Source organism: Gymnogyps californianus, chromosome 1, assembly GCF_018139145.2.
Source record: "Gymnogyps californianus isolate 813 chromosome 1, ASM1813914v2, whole genome shotgun sequence".
NCBI classification, from domain to species: domain Eukaryota; kingdom Metazoa; phylum Chordata; class Aves; order Accipitriformes; family Cathartidae; genus Gymnogyps; species Gymnogyps californianus.
In genome coordinates this window covers 120,453,072-120,478,160 of record NC_059471.1, presented here as the reverse complement: position 1 = coordinate 120,478,160, position 25,089 = coordinate 120,453,072, and the positions used below count along the sequence as shown (strand labels likewise).

Below are 25,089 nucleotides of genomic sequence, written 5' to 3'. Positions count from 1 at the left end.
TGGAGGAAACATGCCATTATAGTGAAAGAATGTAGCTCCTTTACTTATATTTATTCCCAAAGGGGAAAAAAAAAGGGGGGGAGGTATTTGAAGGGGAAGCCATTTATTCTTACATTTATCATCAGTATTGCTATTTGAACCTACTTGGACTAAGTAAAACGTACTTCTCTCTGTTTGTAATACCAGTCTTGTTAAAGACATATTTTGTGCATTTCCCATATAGAAGAGGGAAGCTTTGCTTGTTTATATCTAATTAGAACTTAATGTCGTCCAATGTTGCATACCAGTTCATGACATGAAACCTCAAGTTTCCCTCTGTGGTTTTAGACAGTAAATTTGAAATTGAAGCTCTATCTTAATGAACTCTTCAGGTCAGTGTAAACTCTCATTGTTTAAAACTGTTGTACCCTTGGCTAGACTGGGACAAGGTTTTGTATGGCTCTATACAGCTGCATAAGATAAATGATCCTGGATTTAAAAACTTACCTTTTTTTTGTCAGATAAGTCTTTTTGACCTGAACTGGTTTTGAGAGTTGAGTTCACTGCATGGGAACACAAGCACTTGTGCCACCATGAGGGGAAACTTTGTTGCAGGGAAAGAAAGGATGAAAAACAGGGTTGTTCCTTCTGTTAGTACTCATCATGGAACTGCGGTTTGAAAAATAGCTATTGCTTTGTTATTTCTCTGTTGATACCTGTTTGTTACTGCTGCTACAAATTAATGTGTCAGCACTACTTAATTATCAAACCAGCAGCAATTACATGCTTGATTCGAATTGGTGGAAGAATGGGGTCAAGGAGTGGCTTAGCAGCCTCAGGAATGGGTAGAGTCTCTTGCATAAGAGTAATGGGACATTTTGGCAGTCCTGCAATATGTGCTTTTCCAAAGCCGTCTATGAACAAGAAAGAATTTAGGAAAAAGTGTGATGTGTAATACTTTCTTCTCCGTGCTTTTGTATTACAATTCTTGATTGCCTTGACTTTTAAACAATGAACGTATTAAAATATATCTTTACATAATTTTCTAGATAAAGAATTTCTGAATCAGTTGTGTAATCAAACTGGTAGTGAAAACCATTGTTTCAGTTACTTAACCATTTTTTGCCATCAAACTTATTCATCTGAATATAAAAGAAAAAAATTGAGTTGAAACTAAAAGAATTTACAGCAAAAAAGCATATGTGAAGAAGTTAATTGTATGTGCATAGATGCCTTTCTTCAGCTACATCTTTTTGTTTCAAAATTAGATACCTTTTTCTTGTGATTAAAATTCTACTGTTGATTAACATTAATGTTGACACTCTTACCAGCAAATAACAAGGAGGGGGTGGAACTTGGCATATGTGAAAATCATGGATGGCTAAAACATTCCAGATTATTTTAGGCAAGCATAATTTCTGTTATGTAGAGATTTGGAGAAAAATGGTTGCTTGAGGGCTGGTGACTCACATGGCTCAATTCAGTTTTTCCCTCATAGAATTCAGACACCATCACTGGATCACAAATCCAGCGTCAACATGTCTAAATCTGTGCAGACTAGCATGAGGTGAAGACTTCTCCCACAGCGTATGCCAGTAATATATCTAATTTAAAAAAAAAACCAAACAAACATTTTTGCATTGTTATGCAAATGACAGGCTCTTGCTGTGTGCTTATAGAAGACATGAGCATTCTGGCTTTCACAGTTCTGTATTACTGTTTTTAGAGAATAAAAGTTGTTGCTTTAAGGCTTTGTGTAGGCATGGTCAATAAAAGACTTTGTAGCTTGAATTGTTGACTGAGGAAATACTTAAACATGCGTGGGTTTTCTTGTTTCTTATCTTTTGGATGGCCTAACTTTATTTTTAGACAACATTTTTTTTTCTTCTTTCTAATTGTTTTTCTTTTTACGTATAGGAATGTCAGAACCTTCTAAATAGATATAGAAATATGAACCTGGAACTAGTGACTCGCATCATCCGAGATGGTGGACCATGGGAGGATCCAGTATTACAAGCAATTCTTAAAGCAAAGCCTGTATCACAGGAATTAGGTATTTCATTTACCACGTTAATTTTTTAGAGTACTGAAAAATGTGTTAAATTATGCTTTTTTGATATTAGGGTCAGGTGTTGTCAGCTTGCGTTGCACACAATTTAACTATTTTTCTGTAGTAAAATGTACCGGTCCCTTTTTTTATTTGAAAGAAAACTAAATTTCTTTGCTGGTAGTTTAAGTCTACTTTTATAGTGTAGAGATTAGATTATTCAGATACAAGAGGCTACTGAGCAGTTACTTATAAAAGGAATTTACCAAATCCAGGCGTTCAACCCCTGAAAGAGCATGGAGAGTGACCTGACTTCAGTTAGGCTACTGAAGTAACGTGATCAGGGGAGGACCTGATGTATATTTCTGTCTCATGGTACTCTGACTCATTTAATTTTTCTTCTAAATTGTAAATACTCGGGCTTGTGGCTTTTCTTGGTTCTATTTAGAATGAGGCATGTGACTACACCTGATAGCTGCTTTCTGTTTATGTATATGGAATTCCTAGAGTTGGGAGTAGGAGGAAGATTTCTGTTCAGGCTGCAAAGTAAACCAGCATTTTTAACAGTGCGTGGAAACAAACATTACCAGAATGTTAATGAAAGTTCATAAGGGGAAAATATCCAATCTACAGTAGAGTCCTTACTAACATCTTATGCAACATATTTGCTAGCGGTGTTCACAGAGGACCTCTTAAAAGTTGTTTCTATTTGATAGTGATAGAAAATACTATTCTTCTCTAGTTACTATGGTGTAATGCATGATTCAAATTCATTACTGTGTTTATGACAATGTGCTCATTTTGTAGAGAGTGGAAGAGGACTATAAAGTCAGAACAGCTCAGTGAGCTGCCTCCTTAACCAGAGAAAGTATTTTGATAGCAAATTAACGTGATGAAGTGGGTAGTCTCTGTTTTGTCTCTCTTGTGAAGCAAGCGTTTGAGCAACATAGTTTACCCATGATTTTTATTATATTCCTGATAAACTTCTAGTCAAATACCTACAGGAACAAAATGAAAACAAAGATTGTCCTTGTTTTGTTCTGCATCGCATGATGAACTCTAGAAGTTTTGGTGGTTATGATCTGAAGTTAGGTCTCAATCTCCATCTTTCCAGCAAAGAATTAGTTTAGTCCTTTGCCTTAATGATTCCCTTGATCATCATGAAGCCTCTATATGATGGGTAACAGTTTGAGGATTTTTACTTAGTTTTAACCTGGCAGAGTAGGAATGAGACTGCCTGTTGTCACTAGATGATCATTTTGTTTCCTTTTGTTGCAGGCCACGTCTCCTTCCCCTCTGCTGAGGTATTCTTCCTCCTTTTATCTTCTGATATTCCCCACACACCCCCTTGACATATCTCATCTGTGATGACAAACATTTCATTTTAGATAATATCTTTTGGAAGCTTTTTCTTTCTTGTCTCACTTCCTCTAAAATCTGATTCTTGTGAAGTCTTACACAAAGCAAACCTCCTGTGCTGCTTTATAGGCTGGTAGTGTTTGGTGTATGTTTTGAAACTTGGCCATATAGTTCCCTCAGAGATCACTATTTTAAATGAGGAAAACTGCCTATTATTGCTGAATCACCAACCATTACTTGCAAAAGTCAGTTTGATAAATATGTACTGTGTGAACTATATAATCCTGTCTTGGATTCATTAATTACATGGAGAAGCTTAGGCCAATACAAACCTCACTGTGTCTGTCTTTACATGAATTGTAGTATACTTTGAGACGTTGCAGTCTATTTTGAGATGGCTAGAAAGGAAGGCAGTCTTTGAGTTTAAAGAAAAATAGCAGGGTTGACACATAGGAGCAATAAACTTCTAGTAGATTAGGGAGGATAAGGCAGCCTACTCTGAACATCCAGGAGAGTATTGTAGACAGAGGTACACTCAGATGTAAGCAGTTAATTAGTTTCTAAGCTGATGGTTGGCATCTGTTGCTCTAAAGCACATGCTGCCTGGACAAGAATAGATGTTGTTTTCCCCAAGCCGTTTTTAATGTATCACAGACTTGGCTAAATGCTACTATAGTTAGCAGTTGTCTTTTGCTTGGGGGGGTTAGAAGAGCTGTAAATGCTGCCTTGGGAAAAGAGGGCATTCCACTACAGGGAGGGAGCATGGTTCTGCCAGCGGTGTAGCTGGAACTCGCAGTCTGTTTAAAAACAGCGTTGGAGGGTGTAGGAGACCCCTGTCCCTGGGAGCTTGTGCTGTCAGTGTTGGAGGGTGCAGGAGATGCCCTTCCCTGGGAGCTCATGCTGTCAGAAGTGGGATTCTCATTTATGGAGCAGAGGGGCATACTGGCCTAAGAGTTCCCCACAGAGAAAGTGGAAATGATATAACAAGTTAACCTGTATTGTGGACTGCAGTCTTCCCTTGTTTGAGGGAAAGGGATGTTAGAGCCAGTTGTTATACATGCAGCATTTTCTTAACATTAGCACATAACAAAAGCTAAGTATTTCTGTCCTAATTATTCAATGTGAATATTCAGTAATCTGTTGGGTAATGTTTGCATATGAAACTGATTATTTGGTTTATTATTGTAAGTATGTTAATTCAAAAAAGGAGAGGCCTTTACTTGGCTTTAAGGATTGTTCTGTATGGTCACTTTTTCTTGCAATTAATGACCACTGTTAGACACTGGCTTTTCTTTCAGTCGTCTTCGTTACTAAGTTTGTACTCAGAAGTGCTAATGGATAGTGGGAATGAGATCGTCTCTTATGGTGGACTTTATGGTATATCTATTAACAAATCTCATCTAAAACCTTATATCATCTTGAATAATATTCCTTAAATGTTCATTAGCATACAATACCATTAGCTTGCGTAAAAATAAAGGTGCTAGAGAAATCCAGTTTCTGAGCATAAGGAATGTCTTTCAAACCAGGCGTCCTCTTAAAAAAAAAAAAAGTTTAAGTGAAAGCTTGTTATACAAGTAATATTTTTATTTTGGGAAAAAATTTTCTCTTAGCTGTTCAGATTGTGGTTTTCAGTAACCACTTCTATTTTTTTAATCATTTTAAGTGTCACTTTAAGTTGCTTGTAACTTCCTTACTACAGGTTCCTTCTAAGGTATAAACTTCCCATGCTCACTTCTAACCTTCATTGACTTTAAATTGACAATCTGTTTTCTTTTTTCTTTTTTTAAAATGTGAAACACTGTACAGTACTACAGGATATGCACTAAAATTGTGGGGTTTTAACTCTTTCTCTTAAGGTAGCTGTTGAGAATATAAGAGGAAGATCAAGCTATATTGTCCAATACATTACATAAATGTTAACACACTATTAACACCTCAGAGTGTGCATTTACTTGACAAGATGCAAACAGTTCTGAAAATAAAAGCAGCATTATTGCATTTTGTACCCTGGAGTGATATTTTAAGTTTTAATCCTAAGAGACACTAGAATCTGTGTGATCTTTTATTGTAGAGATCTAAAGCGTGTCTTCTATGTTATTCCATAATTTCCCAATTACTTAAATGTTAAGTATTATGAGTATCTCAGTTGAAACAATTTTATTCAAGTGTTAGCTTTAAGATTAGCTTTTAGATCTGAAAAACAGATTTCCAGAAATCAGGGCCTAGAATTAAAGATATTTAGGGATTTAGAATAGTGCCCAGTAGCACTTTTAGAGGAAGAAAAAGTATATTTTCCACTTCTCCAACCAAAATTAAGGTGTTCAGAGCTACTTAAAGCAACAGAGTGTGAATTGTAGTTAACTTTTTCACCACTCCGAGCTCTTCCATTTTAATGGGTAATGAGTATCCTGAGTTGTTTTAAATATTTAGAATTATAGCATTGGAAGTGATGTCAATCCTATACTTCTGACAATAAGCGAGATTCCAGTGCTGAGAAAGAAGGGAATTTTCTTTCTCAAAAATGTTTGTATCTGCTTCTATGTAGTGTATATTTTACTTTGCAGCACCTTGTGTTGATATGTTGGAAACAAAATACTGAATTAGATTACTGGTATAAGAAAAATAACAATTTCTGTTTCCAAGCAGAAGGACAGATTCTTGATGGTATTTAATTTAATATATGATAGCTTCTTTAGCAGAGCCTTTTTTATATTATTTGTTGACATTGCACTATTAAAAACAACATTACATTTAAATATATTTGTTGTTTGGACTTCATATTCTAATTGCCTTTAAATCTTTCTTTTCTGTACAGTTAACAAATACTTAAGCTCTGAAAATCCACTGTTCTTTGAACTACGTGCCAGATACCTTATTGCCTGTGAACGCATCCCTGAGGCAATGGCTCTTATCAAATCTTGCATAAATCATCCAGATATCAGTAAAGATCTGTATTTCCATCAAGCTCTTTTCACCTGTCTTTATATGTCACCATTAGAAGATCAGCTATTCCAGGAGGTATTGTTTGTTAGTATACATTTTTTTAATGAAGTGGTACATTATACTTACTGTATGCAAGTTGTCAAGAGGAGCATATGGAACTCTGTTTTTGTAGAACCAAATGTCATAAAATCAGGCAACTACACCGGTGTTGCTTAACTTGCTTAAGCTTTGAAAAGTTAAATGTTAAGCACCTACAAATCTTGTTGACCTAAATGCAATTTTTTGGTCAAGTTTACTTGTAGATATACTCCCTAAATAACTTAAGTCATTAATATTTTGTAACTTCAGTGTATTGACTATTATTTTAGCAAAAGCACTTGAGCCTAATTGATGTCAGTCCAGTGTTTTGTACGTTATATAGTTTTGTTAGCCTTAAAGTTTTTTAATGGTGCCCCAGTATGTAAAATGACACTCTAGCTGAATGTGGCCCTACTTTTACAACTGATAGCACTTAGTAGATAACAATGCTTTTCTTAACCTTGTTTTAAGAACAAGCTACTATCATGCAAAAAAGTGCTTTTGTGTAGTTTTTCAGTTTCTCAGACAATTACTCTGATTGTCATTACTCTAAGAAATATGAAGGAGCTCTAAATATCTCCAAAATCTCTATTTACAGACCTATGCAAAAGCTGTTCCAAAGAAATCCTATGTTAATAGCAATTCCTGAAGTTTTCAGTAGCTTCTTTAACATAGCAAGGTCTGATAGGTTTTTATTTCATGTTAGCAAATTTATCTAAATTGATTTTATTTTAATTGTATAGCACTTGTTGAGGACTGATTGCAAGAGTGGAATTGAGATCATCTGCAACACTGAAAAAGAAGGGAAGACTACCTTAGCCTTACAGCTATGTGAATCGTTCCTAGTCCCACAGCTTCAAAATGGGGACATGTATTGTATATGGTAAATACTTTATTTCTGGTGAAGCAGCTTAGCAGATAATAAATGCTTATTGCCAAAATGAAACTCATCTAACTTTCAGATGTAGCTCAAGTTTAAAATACAAGATTAAAAATCATGTTAGAATGTTTTTAACATTCCTAGTACATGTTATGCCTGTTGCCTTTTTACACAGTCATGTACAGTGGTAGCCTATATAGTACATAACACTTATTAACTGTTTCAAAGTAACAGAAGGGTGAGCCTTTACATACTTTAGGCTGTAAATACTTATAAATATGGCATTTATTATTAGCAATGTGTAACAATATGCAGTCTGTAGACTCTCTGGCAATGCAGATATTTTGCTGTTCTGCTAGTTAAGTGACACTGCTTATAATAACCAAACTGTAGTATGTCACCAATGTGTCTAAAAAGAGAATATATGGTTCTCAAAATGTGCTACGAGTTATGCAAACTTTTACTTCATAAACAGAGCCATAACATAAATGATGGTCCTCTAGAAAACATTTAAGTAAGAATGTCTTCGTATACACTGAATCAACTTGATAGTTGGACATTTTTATGCCTAAGAAGCATTTTCTAAAGAGTTGTCAAAACAAATTTCATCATTCTGAGGACTGAAAGATGGCTAAGGAAGATAATCCTTCTATTTAGCCTGTATAATTTCTGTACCTAAAGTAACATCTGCATTCCTTGATAAACTATGCTTAATTTGTGTGTTTATGTAGTTGAAGCAAAAAGGCTTAGTCGGCAAGGATTTGATTTTTTTTTCAGTCAATAGAGATTGAATTGTTAATCTGCATAACTAACTTTAATATGGAGTTTAGAATCTGTATAAGATTTCCCTGTTCCCAGATTTCAGGGAATTGAAAAGTAAGATGTGTCTCCTTTTTTTTCTTGAGGAAGTAATGAAGGTCAGACATGATAATGCTTGGTTTGTTAATAAAATTTTTCCTTAACTATTGGATGAGTAATTGATTGCATTGAATAAAAACTTTTTAAATTATGATTATGACATACATTTATAATACAATGTATTGGCAATACCAAGTGGCATTTTTCATTCAGTCTGTCCAGAAAAAGGTGGGCGTGACTGTCCCCATAGCACAGGTGAAGAAGTTCAACCAAAAAGGTACATAGTTTGTGTGAGCCCAGTGACCAGCTTTGGAATGGAATCCAACTTTGCTGATTCCTGTCCAAATGCTGCATCTCCTGACTTCTTACTTATCAGGAAATTTGGAGATGTAACCTACATGTATTAGTTACATGGTTAGTGCTTTTTGTTTTGAGGATTCAGTCTTTTAAGAAACGCGTTTTAAATATTGGAATTAAACCTACTTTTTATACCTTTTGCTGTAGTCACATGTTAACCTTGCTCTTACCTAGTTGATTAAGCCTTGCATCATCCATTTTGAAAATTGCTATTCAAAACAAGATGTCTGTCCTTATGTTCTGGCAAAGTGGATGTCAAAAATGAAATTCCAGAAGATACTAAAGTACTGTTTGATATCTGTTTATCAAGGAAACCATTTTGGCATCTTAGTATTTTAATCTTCTGTTCAGAATATAGAACTTGAGGATCTTTGAAAGAGTTCAGAGCAGCTACATCTGTGCAGCTAGAATAGCTGTTTCATACTTTACAGATGCTGAGCCTTAACAATTGCGTACACAACAACAGAAATCTGCATAATGCTTAATAGATAATGTAAACTGGAACAAAGCTTGTGAAGGCATGCCTATACTGAAATTCAAATTTTTTAAGAAGTAGGAGCCAGGTTCAATTAACCCACATCGTGTATTTTTCCCTAGAGAAGATTTTAATGTCTTCAGCACAGTATAAATCATCTTGCCTTGTCTGGAGTTGAGGACCTTGCAGATCTAGCAGGGATCTAGCAGCAAACACTGCTGGCAAAGAGAAGATATCAAAATAGATTAGAAAGCTGTAAATAGCAGATATTTGCTGTCGCTTCATGTGAAGCAGCTTATATGAAATCTTCATGCTGAAACCATTAGCTTTCATATTACCTCAGAGGAAAATGCACTTTAAGCAGCTCTGTCACAAAACTCTTACTGTTTTCATTGACATGAAGAATAAATTCTAGATTCAGATGATCTGAATTATTTTTCTGAAGTGAAAGCCTACTTACAATTTAATCACAAAGCAAGCTGTACTTGGTCTTACTAGAAATATTTCTGTATAAGGTATTGGTAAGAGATCAGTCCATAATGATGTGATTAATGACCTTCTAGTATCAAAAAGTGATGTCTCTTCAGGAAGACAGCTGAAATTTTGATGGAACAGGCGTAGCAGAATGGCTTGCCTTCTCTGCCAGGCAATTTTTAAATGCTGTTTTGGCTGTTTTCAGGTGGTTCCTATGCAGTAAATTCAGTAAGTCAAGGAATTTTTCCCACACGTTCAATCAGTCGTTGGCCTTTAGGTAATTTTTGTGAATTGGATAACATTTTGGTAAAGTGTGCTATCTATACCCAAAGGAAGATAGACTTTCTACTTATCAACAATAGCAAAGGTTTTAGATCTAGCTAAGGTAGGGCAGGCTTAACCATCCTCTTATGTTGCTGATGGAGGCACGCAATGGTTTTGGTATTTTGCGGGGGGTTAACAGGTTGGAATACCTGGTTGCCTCTGGTAAAGAGGTACCGAGTTCTGTGATCTCACAGTAACAATAAAAATTGCCCCAACATATGTCCCTAATATTTTAAGCACAGGCCTCAGTGTGAAGTTCTACTATCCAAGAAGTAAATGTCATTAAGTACTATACTCCTATGCCATAGTAATAGAGCAAATAGAAAACTACTCTTGTCTACGTTATCTCAAGTTTATCATCTGTGTTCTGGTCAGTGACACAGAAATATCTCAAGTGCTGCTGATTTCAGCATTAAAGTTGGTATCCAAAGCATTTAAGTGGTTGAAATAGAGTCGAATCAGCTCTTCAAGAATGCTTTAATCCTTAATGATTACCAAAGTCAGAAATGTGCTTGAGAAGGAGAAGCCTCCATGTCTACATGGAGGAATAAGACTAACATATTATTTCACATCAGGGTCTAGTCAAGTGGTGGTTAAATTGATGTAACAGCTTGCTCTTCACCAATAGAGCTGCTCTTTCTACTTTCAGTTTTCTCCATTCCTTTTTCAACTCTTTCCTTGTGCAAGCCATCACACTTGTCTGAACACATGGCAAGCCACCTTAACCATTAATCTCTCAGAAGAATACTTTGGGTTTTCTCAAATTCTCTGGGATTAGTGTTGAAATGGCTTGCTCTGAAATGGTGTGAGACAAAGCAGAGAATAAGTTGTATTATTTAATGGCTGTAACGTTTAACAGCAAAAATGTTCAGTTCTTTCTTTTGTACTTCAGGCTGACACTCTTACTGAATTTTTATGAATGGTTTGATGCATGAAGACACTAGTTAGTTTCAAACTTGTACATGAAGTTTGCAAAGACTTTCAAGAATTTAGATTTCCAGCCTGGTAAAGGCAGAGCTGAACAGCTTGTATCTTTAGAAAACCTCTAAGACTAATTTTTTGTGGGTAGAGCTGCTTGTAGAACTCCTTTTTCACAGTTTCCCCTATATAAGTTTGATCTTTCTTTCAACTTCAGTTTTCTTGGGTTCTGAATGAAAGAAAACAATCAAGCTCTCTTGTCTAGCTCTTAAAATGTCAAGCAGAATTGTAGAGCTGTCCTAAATTTAAAAGTGAAGTTGGTGTTTTGTCATAGGCAGTTCTGTCACTTCCCTTCATGCAGGCAGTGACCTCACTAGACAAGCTTAATCTCAAAAGGTTTGTCTGATTTGTATCTGGCACAGACTAGAGACTCTAGAAGATCAGCCAAATATTTTGTCAGTAACTGGGTTTGTGTTTTCTGAGGGAGGAGGCTGGTGGAATAAAAAAGTGTCTTCCTTCAGAAAATGAAAGTCGATTGGTCCCCTGTTTTCATTGTAATGTTATAGTGGGACTTCTGCCTAGTCCTAACTATACCTACTCCTGTGTAAAATCTTTGTCCTGGCAAATTTTCTTATAACTAAAAGTTAAGTCTAATTGCCTTTCCGAGTCTCTGAATTAAACTGCATAGAACTTACAGGCTGTACATTTCAATTAGCTATATTTTGTAGACTATACACATTACCTGTGTAGGAGCTCTGCTGTAGAGTCTAGCAATCTATTCTTATGTTTCCTTGTATCAGTCAGAAATGTTATTTGACTGAAGATCATAGAGATGTATGAATAGCTGTAGAGCCTGATATTTTAATGTAACTGCTTTTGGCTAGAAAGACCAGTGATGACAGCAGTAAAAAAAGAAAATTGTGTTGTAATATGCATAACTGGAGAACATCAATATTTCCTGTCAATGGACCATATCAGAAACTAGCTTTCTACAACGCTCCCATTTTCCACATTCAGACACTTCTTTTCCTGAAGGACTCCTCATCTTTGCACTGAAAGTAACTTAATCCCAAGAGCACACAGAGCTTGCTGTTCAGCCTGATGTTTATTGCCTGTGGTGTTAAGGGCTAGATGCTGTAGCATCTCATTTTATTATGCAGTTCTCTGATACTAAGCTGAATTTTGTTCATTAATATTTTGTTGAATATTTAATTGGCTCAGTGATAGGAGATACCCTGAATGCTTTAACAAAGTAATTAAGTTGTATTTTCCATTGCGCACATTGTGTACAGTTGTGGAGTTAATTAGATTGGTATTACGCCCTCAAATATGATTTTAGTTACAGAATATGGAAATAGTTGTTCTTAGTAATGCATCATGCTTAGTGATAGAGTTCTAAAACTCAATCTAATCAAAATATTTCGTTCTGTACTTATAGGGACCTGATCTTCATTTGGAGTAAACTGCAGCTTAAATCTAACCCATCAAAACAAGTATTTGTCGACCAGTGCTACCAGCTTTTAAGAATTGCTACAAATGTCAGAGTAATTTTCCCTTTCATGAAGGTCATTAAGGATGAAGTAAGTTTTGTTTGTTTGTTTTACCCCACCCCCCATTCTTTTTGTGACTAGTTAGAGAGAAGTGATGTTTATATTGTGTAATGGCCACTTTTTGTAGAAAGTTAAGAGGGAGTAGGGAACGACACAATATTAACTTAAAAATTTTGTCACATTCCAGAATGCGCTTCAATATTATGATTGTCCTTGGTCTGTTGTGCGTTTTTAAGGGTTTTTTATTGACTGAATTCTGAGTTTTTCTTTCTCTCTGCAGTAAGTTTGAGGAATGTCATCCTCTATAAATAAATGGGGAAATTAATAATAAATACATGGAGTAAATGTGAAAGATGCATTGGTTGGTGGTGGTTTGTTTTTTTTTTCGCCTGGCTCCTTAAGGAAATAGGACTTGTGTAATGTCATTGTATCTGCCTTTCATCCTTGTTAAGTTCTGAATCCTTTCACCAGTTCTAATCAAATCTGAAGAAGTGCTTAATGTAACATAAAGGAAAAGCTAGACTAAGATAGGAGAAGACATGAAACAGTGCACTTTTCTGAAAAAAAATTATGCTTCAGATGTTAGTCTTATACTGTCCCATACAAACATCTGCAAAAGATGTAATGTGCAACGCTTTGCACACAGGAGTGCAAGTTGTTTCCAAACAAATGTTGGTTTTTATCGTTAACATGACTGAACAGAGCTCCTTCATATTCTGTGCCCTAAGTGAATTATAAGTTATTTTGTCACGGGTGCTGCTGTACAGTTCTAAATGCAATGATTTGCTGCTGTTCAAGATTTTAATCTCGGTATGTATTCTAAAATACTTGTGGTGACATTAATAACTTTTATTTGTATTTGCATCTGAACTATCATATTTTTTTAATAACCCACTACATATGGAGCACTGTATGTATTTGTTAACACACATTTAAATATAGGTAGGTATTAATTATTTCTAAACTTCCTGAAACTCTTTTTACTTTAATCTGCTACCTGTTGGGCAGCATGTTTCTGATCATCCCTCTGAATTACATGTTCAGGGTAGGGCCTCCAGCATAAAGTGTGGAATAGGAATTGTGCTCATTGGAAGGACAGTTTGTCAATTCTGAAAAGTCAAGCCTTTTAGAATGCTTGGTCATGGGTTATTATGGTTTCCCTGGTGGTCATTGTTCAAAATTGAGAGCAATATTTTATAGCTTGTATTTTTATGCAAGTTAAATGAGTTAGAACAGGGACAAAATATAGAGTAACTGTCCAATTATAGTGTGGAACAGCCTAGGTAATAAAGATGCAGACAGAAGAAACTGCTAGATCAGATATGATTTGCTGCAATCTTGTTTTATATCCCCAAATAATTAATTGTCTTTAACTATAGAACTGCATGAGCTTTGTTGACAGTAGCTGTATAGCTTTCAGTGCAAACCAGATGTTATTTTTGAGCATTTTTGTATCTGTATTTTATAGGCTTGTTTGAGCATTATATTAAAATGTACATAGCTTTAAGTGAAGTTTACTAGCAGGACGCTTTCTGAACTCCTAACTATTTTGAAAGTAGATGAATATAAATACATAGGATGTTGATGTTTGGGCGTTGTTTATACTAGTGTTTTTGTTTTCCTGTGGGTCTGATTTTTTTATTTTACTTCCAAGCTGTAGACTTCTGTAAGCCCGTAAGGAAAATACCATTATTCATACTCTATAATTATGTACACTAACTTCCTTTCTGCAGGTTGGTGAAGATGGTCTTCAGATATGTGTCGAGATATGTGGATGTGCCCTACAGTTGGACCTCCGTGAAGATCCCACCATGAAAAGTCTTATTTATAAAGCAATTGCTCATTTTCTGCCAAATGACTTAGAGATCCTCAGAATTTGTGCTCTCTCAATCTTCTTTCTTGAGCGCACCTTGGAATCTTACTACACTGTTGAACATTTATATAAATGTGCAGATGAAGAATACAATGAATGCACTAGTTCAGTTCAAAACCGTGTACGATTTGAATTGCTTCCAATTTTGAAAAAAGGTTTGTTTTTTGATCCTGAGTTTTGGAATTTCTTGATGATCAAGCAGAATTGTTTAGCATTATTGGGGGATAAAGCCTTCGTTGGCTTAAGTGAAAGTACACTGGAAAACTCTACTGCAAACACAGAGAAGATAACAGAGTATAGGGCTCTGAGTGAGGAACGTGTCTGTTTAACAGATGTAAGCAATGGGGAGCTTGACACTGAAGACCTCTCTGAAGCCCAGTCCAAAGGTAATGCCAAAAAGAACCATGAAGCTCTTGAGGCATCTAAAGTGTTAGATCAAACTGTACCAAGGCACCGCTGTGTGATATGCAACAAGGAATTTCTTGGTGGTCACATTGTGAAACATGCACAAGCTCACCAAAAAAAGGGCAGTTTTTCCTGTGTACTTTGCACCAGAAAGTTCAGGCAAAGAGGACTTATGCTGAAGCACTTAAAGAATCATGTCAGGAAGATAGAAAGGCAACATCTTGCTGCAGTTCTTGAGGCTGGTCAGCAGGCTCCTGCTGTTAATGAACTAGAATGTTCTGATGTTTCTCTGTCTCTTGAAAATGGGAATTCTGATGGTTCCAAAGATAATGAACCAGAGACTGCAACAGCTCCAAGTGCTGACCAAGTGGTCCAAGTGGAGGAGGAGAATGCAGAACAGGTATTTGATGTGGTGGAAAACCATCTAAGTGACCAAGATGATGCTACTGAAAATAGTAGCGACAGCTGTTTTAATAATGTTCCTGATGCTTTAAGTACAGAAAGTTTGCCTGAAGATGATGAGAGCTCCAGTAAAGAGTCGCCTATTCTGCACAAAGTGAATGGAGCTTTTTGCCCTCAAAAAGACATTGATGCTATGGATGAGGAAGGAAGCTTTAAGTGCCCTGCTAATGGTTGTGCTAGAGTGTTTAAAAAGATAAGATTCCTCAATAAACACGCCAGAAAAGCTCATCCAACTGATTTGAAGGTGCAGCAGCATATAATGAAATGGAATAAAGGAAAATGCCGGTTCTGCCAGAGAAAATTTGCTGATTCCCAACATTTTATAGACCACCTGAAGAGACATGTGTATCCAAATGTTTACTTTTGTTTACACTTTAATTGTAATCAGAGATTTAAGCTGTCAACTGAGCTTGCAGAACATACAAAAAGTCATAGTGTTTTTAAAGCTCAATGCAATTTTGCAGAGTGCTGTGAACTATTTGAGGAGCTCCCTTTGCTGTATGAACATGAGGCTCAGCATTATTTAAATAAAACACCAGAATGTTCAGAAGATGCGAGTGAAAAAGATTCTTCAGATGATCCTTCAGAACTTTGTGGTTACCAAGATGATGATGAATCTATTAATGAAAAAGAAACTGTAGATTTACCAATTCCAACTTGGAAGTCAAGGAGGGATTCTACAGAACCAAAGACATATATTCAAAGTGTTGAGAAGAAAGCAAATAATGTAATTCACAATGGAAATGAAAGTTCATCTGAGGGTAGCGCTACAGGTTTAAGTTTGATAGACCAAAAGACACCTGTGTTACAGCCAAATTCTGAAAACTGTAATGTTGTTAGCGACCAACTAGTCAATGGGCACAGTGACCTAGATCAGACATCATCAAAGTCATCAGAAATACCTTTGGACAGAGTGGCAGATGAAACAAGGACAGAAAATGGGTCAGTGTTACCAGTTTTACAGAATTGTCATGACATACCACAAAATAATGCTGCTGCCTCGCAATTACCTTCTAAACCAAATCAGACAACAGAGAATACTTCATATGGTGTCATCTTAACAAAACCGTATTTTAGACCATTGCCTCCAAGTTATCTTGATGAACGATACATTAGCATGCCAAAACGTAGAAAAATTTTGACTGATGAAGTAGATGCTCATTCTGAACAAGATACATTTTGTAGCAAATCAACAGAAAGATTTAGATGTGGCAACTGCTTGACCATCTACTGTAATTCAGAAGCACTTGAGGCTCACCTTGCACAAAAGAAGTGTCAGACGCTCTTTGGATTCGATTCAGATGATGAAAGTAAGTCTTACAGTCCTTCTGGGTTGGTTTGTTTGGAGGTAGATACCAACCAGAAAATGGTCTTTGAAAACAGGCAACCTGATGGAATAGATAAGACAGACACGACCTCTAAGCAATTGTAGTACATTAGAACTTAGACAATTAGACAATTAAATCACAATACTGTGCTAAATTGGAAGTTCAAATTGGACATACTGTTTAGAATAAGAAAGAGGTAGTGAGAATTGGTAGGCAGCTCTAATGGAAAAGACTTCTCATAAAACAGAAAGGGGTAATTCAGTCTGTGTTTCCTTGCATGTTTGAAACTAAACATGTTGAAAAACATAAGCAGTGTTCTAGATTAGAGAATGATTTACATTGGTTAGTCTTCATTTTGATCCCAGTGCATTCTCTTTTACAGGTGCCTGATTCAATGTTGTGGGAAAATGTATCAAATGAGGAGTGGTGTAAGAAAACACTACATGAAGAAGCATCAGTTCGTTTCCCAGTTGGCCTTAATCATAAAGCAGTCTCAAATTACTAAAGAAGAACATGACCTTGATAAAGACAAAGCACATTTTCTAGACAAAACTCACAGAGGAATAATAGGAGCTCTGCAGGTCTTGAGTCCAGAAAGGTTGCTACAAAATCCCCAAAGTACCAGTTATCCGAAAAAGCCACATTCATTCCAAATTGTGTGATTGAAGCTTAGCGGCACAGTCTTTGTAGCCTGAAGGTTTAAGGAAAATAAGGCATACAGTTGAGCAAGCAGAGAAAGCAGAGGTGTTAATTGGCTTATGGAAATAAAACCAGCCAATTCTGAAAGCTGCTTTAGTTGGAAAAATGTGTGGTTAAAGGATATCCATCCACACAGCTGGGAAGGAATCATTCAAGAAGGTATTACATTATTATAATATGGATAAGAAATGCATAGAGGAACCATGCATTCTTTTTTCAAAGTTTGAGTATGTGATTCCATTATCTGCTAAAAAGCATGGAGCTCATTTCATAAACTTATACTCAGAATCCAAAAAGAGGAACGTAGAAAGAAATCTAAGATGGATGGAATGCTCGAATAGCCAAAAACTTGAAGTACAGAGGATGCAAGGAAAAGTGAGTTGATGTGATTTTAAGTGTGAAAGTTACGCACAGTGGAAATCAGATGCATGCAAGAGAAGCCCTTTTCAAGGCTATGGTAAACGTGTATGTTAAGAGTGTCCTGTAAAACATCTGTTGTAGGAGCAGGAAGACTAATACAAGCAGTACATGCACAGATTGTGTGGCTATTAACAGAAGCAGACTGAAACAAATACAGAATGTGAAGGGGGTTAAGCTTGCATTACAGGGCAGAGTTAAACTAATTTTATGCAAATACAGAGGTCCTTCAGCTGTTGGTATGACTGAAAAGAACTTGAGATGGCTTCCTGGCTAAAAAAAAGTTAAAAAAGCAGGCAAAAGCAGAGCACATGTCAAGTTGGAAAAAAAAAAATCAGGAAGAGCCTGTTTCATGTATGTGATATTGCTTAATGGTGGTAGGTCACAACTCAGTACATTAACTATTTATTTACCGTCTAGAGGAAGGGAGAAAATATGTATCGACTCAACCTTAAGACACATTACAACCCTATCTAGTAGCATCTCCTGAAAAGATAGCCTTTCCCAGAAGTTAGTGAAGGAGTTAGACTTAAATCTTAAGCACTTTATCCAAAATTCACTGTTCATAAAAACAATCAGAATGTGAAGACAGGAAATTTGAGTCATTCAGCTCTATATGTAACATAGAAATACTGGACATTCGAAAACCAAAAAGATGCTGTTGTAGTTTTTGGTCTTCCCACCCCAAACAGAGGTGTCGCAAACATGCAGGTTGACTAATTACTGTGCTAAATTATTGTCTAATTTATCTTATACTGTCTTGCCACCTAAAAATGCTTCATTTGGAATCCTGTTGTATGCAGGTAGCTGAAAATCTTAATGTGATTGTAGGCACAGAAGGTGTAGTGTTGAAAACTGGTGTGTACAGATGAAGTCATCACAGAAATATAGGACAGCAAAGACCAACTGTTCCTGCTCAGCTAGTTTGCTTACTGAATAGTTCATCACAATGCGTGTATGGCATAATAAGATGATCAACTTGCTTAAATCAACAGATATGTAAAAACTAATGAGTAAAAAATCAAGAGGTACACAAAAGATCTGTTTATTGTAGCAATGGCTCACACTTGCAAACCTAAGAGTTTCATTGTAAAATAGGCTGTTAAGTAGTTCTGGAACTTAGTTCAGTAATGCCTCTGCTAATAATCCTCTGTGAAATTAAACAGATATTTGCATTAATTCTGCTTCCTTTTCCCCTCCTGGGAGGTAAAAAGAATACAAAATCAAAATCATACTCTTTTTGAATTCTAGAGATTTTTTGCCTTAACTTTGAGTTGGATTAACATAAAAGGTTATAAAATTATGATCACAGGTATGTGTGGATTACATTAATACCGATGACTGGCCCACTTTCAGAGATTTGTATGACATTTGAGGCACCAAAGAATTTTTTTGCAGTTCCAAAAAAACTGATTCAAATGCATCATTCATTATATATACATATATACACACACTATATATATTTACATATATAAATGCATTAAAAGTTTTTAAACCTAAAATTAACGGGGACCTTATCAGCCAAATGCACTTTCACATTTTTTACTTTCAAGTTACCAACTAATTTTTAAGGACCCAGTTATCTTGAATGTTCCCAGGCTCCCCTTTCTTTGCTTAACATTGTTAATCTAGTTAAATTTGCTTAAATATATTTGGGGGAAAAAAGGTTAATTTTTAAGTACTACAGTTTTAAAAATCTGAAAACTCAGTCAATAGATATGACAAAAATGTTTGTGTAAAGTCTTTTAAATGTACCTTTAATCTTTGGTGCTGTTTTGCATTTTCCTGGAGCTCCATGTGTTTGAAGATGCTTTAAAAACATGATTGAGATTTGTATTTTCTTTGGTTTAAAGTGTGTAGATAAATGCATCTATGTACATGCATAAACTGTGACCATAATTTTTTGTACCTGCATTAAACTAATTTTTGTTCAAAGATGCTTTTCTTGGACACCACCATTTGTTTATACCATGTGTTCAGTGTATACACTTTGGAGAACTGGAAAACTGAATTCTTACGTAGGTGAACATTAGCATCACCTAACATCTATCAGAAATATGCTAAATTGACTTAAAGTAGCAAGTGGGTGGTAACATTTTTAAGTAATGATTTTTACTTCAAAAGACATTGCATTTTCTTTAAACTACTCTCTGATACCTGTTGGTATTCTCAGATAGTTGCAGTATTAAGCAACTTTACTTAGGAGCAAAAAGACACTTGTAACATGTGGGGGATAATTCTACATGCTTTTTAGGGATTCTTTAGTATGTTGAGTATTACCCTGTTCTAAGCCTGCAACTTCTAGGGCTGAAAAAGGTTCCAAATATAGAATTGAAAGTGGTTTTTTCCCCAGCCATTAAGCATTGTATGATATAATTGGAAATACTTCTTCAAGATGTATCACTTTGATTCAATAAATACTAAAGTACATGTGTAATGTAAGCATGCAAATATCTTAAAGCTGCCTGAAGTTATACATGAGCTTAGGAGCTTTGTTGGATCAAAGTTTGTGCATTTCATTGCTGATAATCGTATTATAATAACATTCCTCCAGGTGGCTATAACTTGGATTTAGACTTCCCTTTTAAGACTATCTATTCTAACCCAATCACAGTTCACTGTAAAGGTCGTGTAAGTTCTAATTTTCAAAGAGTTGCCGCTTGGTAGGCACATTTCACAAAAAAAAAGAAATACTGAAAGTAGGTTGAAAGTGGTCATATCTGTGGGGAAAGGTCACTGGTACTTTGGTTATTTAGCCATATTCATTAAAACTATATAAATTGTATAGTTTCGATAATTTATAACATTAAACTTTGTGATTTTAATATCACATTGAAGGTTCAGCTGTACTCATTTCTTTTATTGTTTAACACCAGTGCTATGGACAAAAGACTCAAAGGGGGTGGTAGTGTTACTATTTTCTTAATTTATTTGGTACTGTATAACACCTTTCTGATTAAATGCAGTGTATGCATTTTGGGACTCTTAATTTGTAAAAGCTGTTACAGGTTCAGCAAGAAAGGAAATTTGTGCTTCCTTGTTGAATGTTAAATTATTTTCCTTTGCATTTTATATAAGAGTACAAATTAAAACTGAGCCATCAAACTGCAATAAATCAACAGTAGTGTTTCATTTTAAAAACTTTTTTGTACTGTACATAGATTTGTTCAATAAAACATTGTCTTTGTTGTTGATAGAAATTGATTTTGTCTTTTGGGGAATCACTCTGAAAATACTGCTGCAATGTTTATAGTTACTGTGTTATGTTTGGTATATGATTTTTGCACAGCACCTGTGTAAAGCTGCCAGGTCTTGATGTTCCAGGTGTGTGGATATTTGGATTTGAATAGACTAAATCTATTGAAGTATATCCAAGAATACCCAGGATTACCAAGGAAATTGAAACAGAACTTCTGTCTCTCTCTGCCCCCCCCCTTTTTGTTCCTTCTAGCTAATTAACTACCTGTAAATTTGGGACCTCTTAAATAAGTCTTCAAGAAGTCACAGGTTTATTACAGATTCTTTACAAATAGAGAACTGCTGAAGAGAGAAGCATGTCTGTGTGTGAGGGAGAGGAATAGCTTTTTTTGGTCATGAGTCTGAGATGCATGAAGAACAGACCTGCTGCAGAAAAAGCTTCCATCAGCATTTGAACCTTAGACAGCAGGCAATCGACTCCTCAAGTTTGACTGGCTCTAACCATCTTCAAAACACTGACAACTTTAAGAACATTGATTTAAATAGTCAGCCATGTGCACTGGGAACGAGACTTCATAATTAATGCATATACCTAAGTAATTTACAAGCATTGTGTATTGTTCAGATGATACGCTTCCCGATAAAGGGAATCAGAATGCAAGGGGAAGCGGGAATCTGCTCAGTGATCACCCAGGATCTCTGGACAGGACAGGCTTGTGAAGATTCTGACCTGGTGAGAAAGGGCTCCTGTAGTGGTTTTTGACATGCGTACGGAGAATAGCATAAGGCTGGCAGAGCAGAGATGGAGGCAGTAGGGGTTGGGAGGAATAAAGCTTGCAAGGAAAAGTTTCGTGTGGTGGTTAAAGAAATCAGCAGACCCATGTTCGTTTTAATGGCTTGTATGGCGTTTACCACTGGGGGGCAATGGCTTCAAAATGTGGGGGAGGTTAACCACTGTGAAGCTATGGTGTAGGGCTTGAAAGCCAAACTTGGGGCCACAAACAAGTCTGGATGCAGCAGTTTTAAGATACCCTTGCTTCTAGTTGTTTGTCTTCCTCCATCATAAAATTGCTGAAGTTCTTCAGTGGCTCTGCATTACAAGTACCAAATGCTGGCCTAAACATCTTAGGAAGACTGGTTGGCACTAATACATAGAGCTGAGCCTCAGCTGTTGCACTTCATGAGCTTATGTTTGTTTCTGATAATGCTGCTAACAGAGATAGTAACCTCTAGAGTGATACACTTGTTTTCCGTTGCATTGTTTAGTCCCCTTGATTGAATGCTGTAGTCCAGAGATAAAGACAGTGTAATTGCTTTTTTCTTTTGCTTCAAAAAGTTCAATACTGTCATCTGAAAATGCTGAATTATTTAGATTTATTATTCACAGTCCTTTCAATTCTTAATGTTCTTTGATTGCAGATTTTGACTGTCTCCTGCAAAATTTTGAGTGGTCATTTTTTTTGTGTAACTTCAAACTTACCTTTATTTTCTACTTCGTATAATTTTGACAAGGTCCTTGCCTAAGAAAGTTACTAAGTTTGGGCATAAGGGTAGGGGTTCTCAAATCTCTGGTACTATGGCGTATGCATGTTGCAGGCAAAATATTTACCAAAATGGCAACGTGTACATAAGCCATTTGATAAATTCATTGCAAAATATATTAACATACCAAATGTAAACTTTTATGCCCTGGATATGGTTTTAATTCCTTTGACATGCTAACATTTCGGGCAGAAGTAACAATTTCTCAGTGGAACTGTACCCTAAGTTTGTAGCCCAGTGCCGCCCATGTTGTAAGTTTTCTCATCGGTGGCCCACTTCACAACAGATTAGTGTGGCTGGTAAACAGGGCAGGAAAAGTTTGGTGTCCAGTGTTAAACAGCTGAATTGTGAAGACTAAATATTGAGCTTTGAGCCCAAGGGGATGTTGAGGTGCCTGGATGAGTGAAGCACCTAACAATTAGAAGTGGCTCGATAAACCAAAGAGGTGCTCAAGGGTGCTTGAAATAGTCTACATAAGTTTAAGACAAATGCCAAATTTGAGGTTGTTGAGTATACAGATAACTTTGTATGTACTTGAATTTTGTATGTTGCAAGTTGAAAAGATCATATTGGGAACTATTTTTTTCTGATTTTTAGAATTAGGTAAGAAAAAAATTAACAATATCAGTGATGGCAGGTAGGAGGTATAAAATCAAGGTCATGAAATGTAATTGAACTGTGTAATGAGGTACAGTTAAACTGAATATGCTTCCTACGGTAACTAGCTATTGTTGTCCATTTTTATAATATATTCATTCAGGCCATACATGTCATCTTCATCAGCATAATCAACATTATTATAAGCTAACTTGTTGGAAAATTTAGTGTAGGATGGCAGTGGTCAAATGAGTTAATGCAATGGCCAGTGTCATTTAAGTATATATGTAAATATCCTTAAGTTGTTATAGTTTACGACTGTGCCCACCTATAAAACAGCTACTTCTACAGATTACACTAAAACTTATATCTGTTTGCCAGTAATTTCTCATTTATTTTGCTTAGCTTTCAAAGGAGGGGGGGGGGGGGGGGGGAAGCCTGTAACTGGTGTTTCAGTTAAGTTCAGTTCCTGCCAATCCAAATAGCCTCGGATGTATCTGTGCTGTCTTGTTGGTGTCGGAGCAGTGCCTTGGAGCAGTATCTAGCACTGCCTGATGCCAGATTCCTATGTATCCATATCATTAAATCCAGTACTTTCTGTCTCAGTGCATGACTTCTGCACTGTGCTCATAGAAATAAGAGGACAGTTGACATTTTAGGGATATAATTTGCAGTAAATAAAATTCTGAACAAGGAGGGGGGGAGGGAGAGGATCACTTGTAGTGACTCCTTGAATTACGACAGCAGTTTAAGGTTACAAGAGTTCTATTCACCTTTTGTTTATATAGGCTAATAATTTTCCTGTTTCTTCCCGTTTAGGAATGCCAGTTTACATTCCTGGTCAATGATCAAAGTCAATTGAAAGTTTGAATAAAAACTCTCTAGGGAATTCTGAGTTATGGGAAAGACAAAAAAATAAAACCTACTTCTGAGATTTTCCCCTTTCCCTCCACCTCCAAAGGGGAAGCACTTAAAATGTATGGGTATAATCCTACTAAAAGGGCTGGCCTTGGTTTAAAATAAGAAAGGCGGGGGGGAAGACGTCAGTTCTGAATGTTACAGTCTTTCCAGTCTCCATGATGACAATGCATTTTTCTTCTCAGGATTAATGGGAATGTGACCATTCTAAGGCAGCCTGCCTCCACCCCCCAAAAAAATTAATTGAAAACACAGCCAACGTCTCAAAATAATCTAATATTAAAAATGGCGTCTTGATTTTTTTCTCCTGAATTCTAGAATATTCAGTTAGGTATTATTCCCCTGAAGGCTGTAAATCTAAATAGGTTTATTGAACCATAAGCAAAATGAAAGAAGGGTCATTTATATCTCAGATGCATTTTCTAACTTTAAGCTTGCAGGATTAAGAAATTCAAAATTTCAGCAGCCAAATTAACTTGGTGGCATGTACGTAGTCCAATTTTTGATGAACCAATTTTGCTTTGTAAACTCTAATATGGATATGCAGAATGCTGCACTACATAGTGTGGTGCGACGTCTTCCTTTTACGTGAAGAACGTGCAAGTAACTGGTCTTACAGAATGTGTAATAGCTCTATGGTAAGGCCACGCATATTATACATGAGGCTGATCTTGTCCATAGAAGCTGTTACATGTTGCTCTAACTGCATAAACAATATTAAATCGATGTACACATGAGGGGAAATTTGGCACAGCAGACAGTATGCATTATTGTGTTGAATCTTTCCAGATGCTTTAGGACTGAATTTTTATCTGAAAGTTGGGCTTAAAATTCATGGGCAAAATTAGTTCAGCTGTTTCTGGTTTATTTGAATTCATTGCTATAGCTCAAGAGAATAGCTATTACTCTAGCTGAATGTGTGTTGGTTTTCCTTCTGACAAACCTGGGACATCTGCATGGACAGTTTTTTAGATCTCAAAGAGGAAACAATCATCTAAAACGTATGCATAGTATGTGGGGTAGAAGTGTGTTCTCTGGTCACGTAGATGTTCTGTCTTAGGTTTACAAGATCATGAGGGCAGGCATTCGTTACTACAGATCTGAACAGAGCCTACCATAAGTGTTCAGTTGTTTGTGCAAAAGCATCATCAGTAATTTTAACTCCTGTCTTCAAGTGACAGTCTGCGTGTTCTTACAGAATCTAGGTCTTCCTGTTTTTGAAACCACAGGCAGCTTTTGCACCAAAAGGTGGCCTCCTTATGCTACCCATATTAAGGCATAGGTTTGATGAGCGTGCCTGCTTTTTTGCCACAGTGAGGTCAAGCACTCGTTGCACCTGTATTTTTCTCAGCACCAGCCCTCGCATAGCTTGTGGTCCTTGGCTCAACTGAAGCTTCTGCTATCT

At 36.3% G+C, this 25,089-nt stretch overlaps 1 protein-coding gene across 1 annotated transcript in view; it reads left to right on the top strand.

Annotated features, from left to right (window-relative positions):
* ZNF654 (zinc finger protein 654) overlaps positions 1-20,620 on the top strand; it is a 37,521-nt gene extending 16,901 nt beyond the window's left edge. Inside the window, exons 4-9 of the mRNA XM_050898369.1 lie at positions 1,897-2,032; positions 6,204-6,406; positions 7,153-7,292; positions 12,134-12,275; positions 13,979-16,295; positions 16,696-20,620. Coding sequence (XP_050754326.1) covers positions 1,897-2,032; positions 6,204-6,406; positions 7,153-7,292; positions 12,134-12,275; positions 13,979-16,295; positions 16,696-16,703 — 2,946 coding nt within the window. The 3' untranslated portion in view covers positions 16,704-20,620. The remainder of the gene's footprint in view (positions 1-1,896; positions 2,033-6,203; positions 6,407-7,152; positions 7,293-12,133; positions 12,276-13,978; positions 16,296-16,695) is intronic.
* Positions 20,621-25,089: the final 4,469 nt, after the last annotated feature.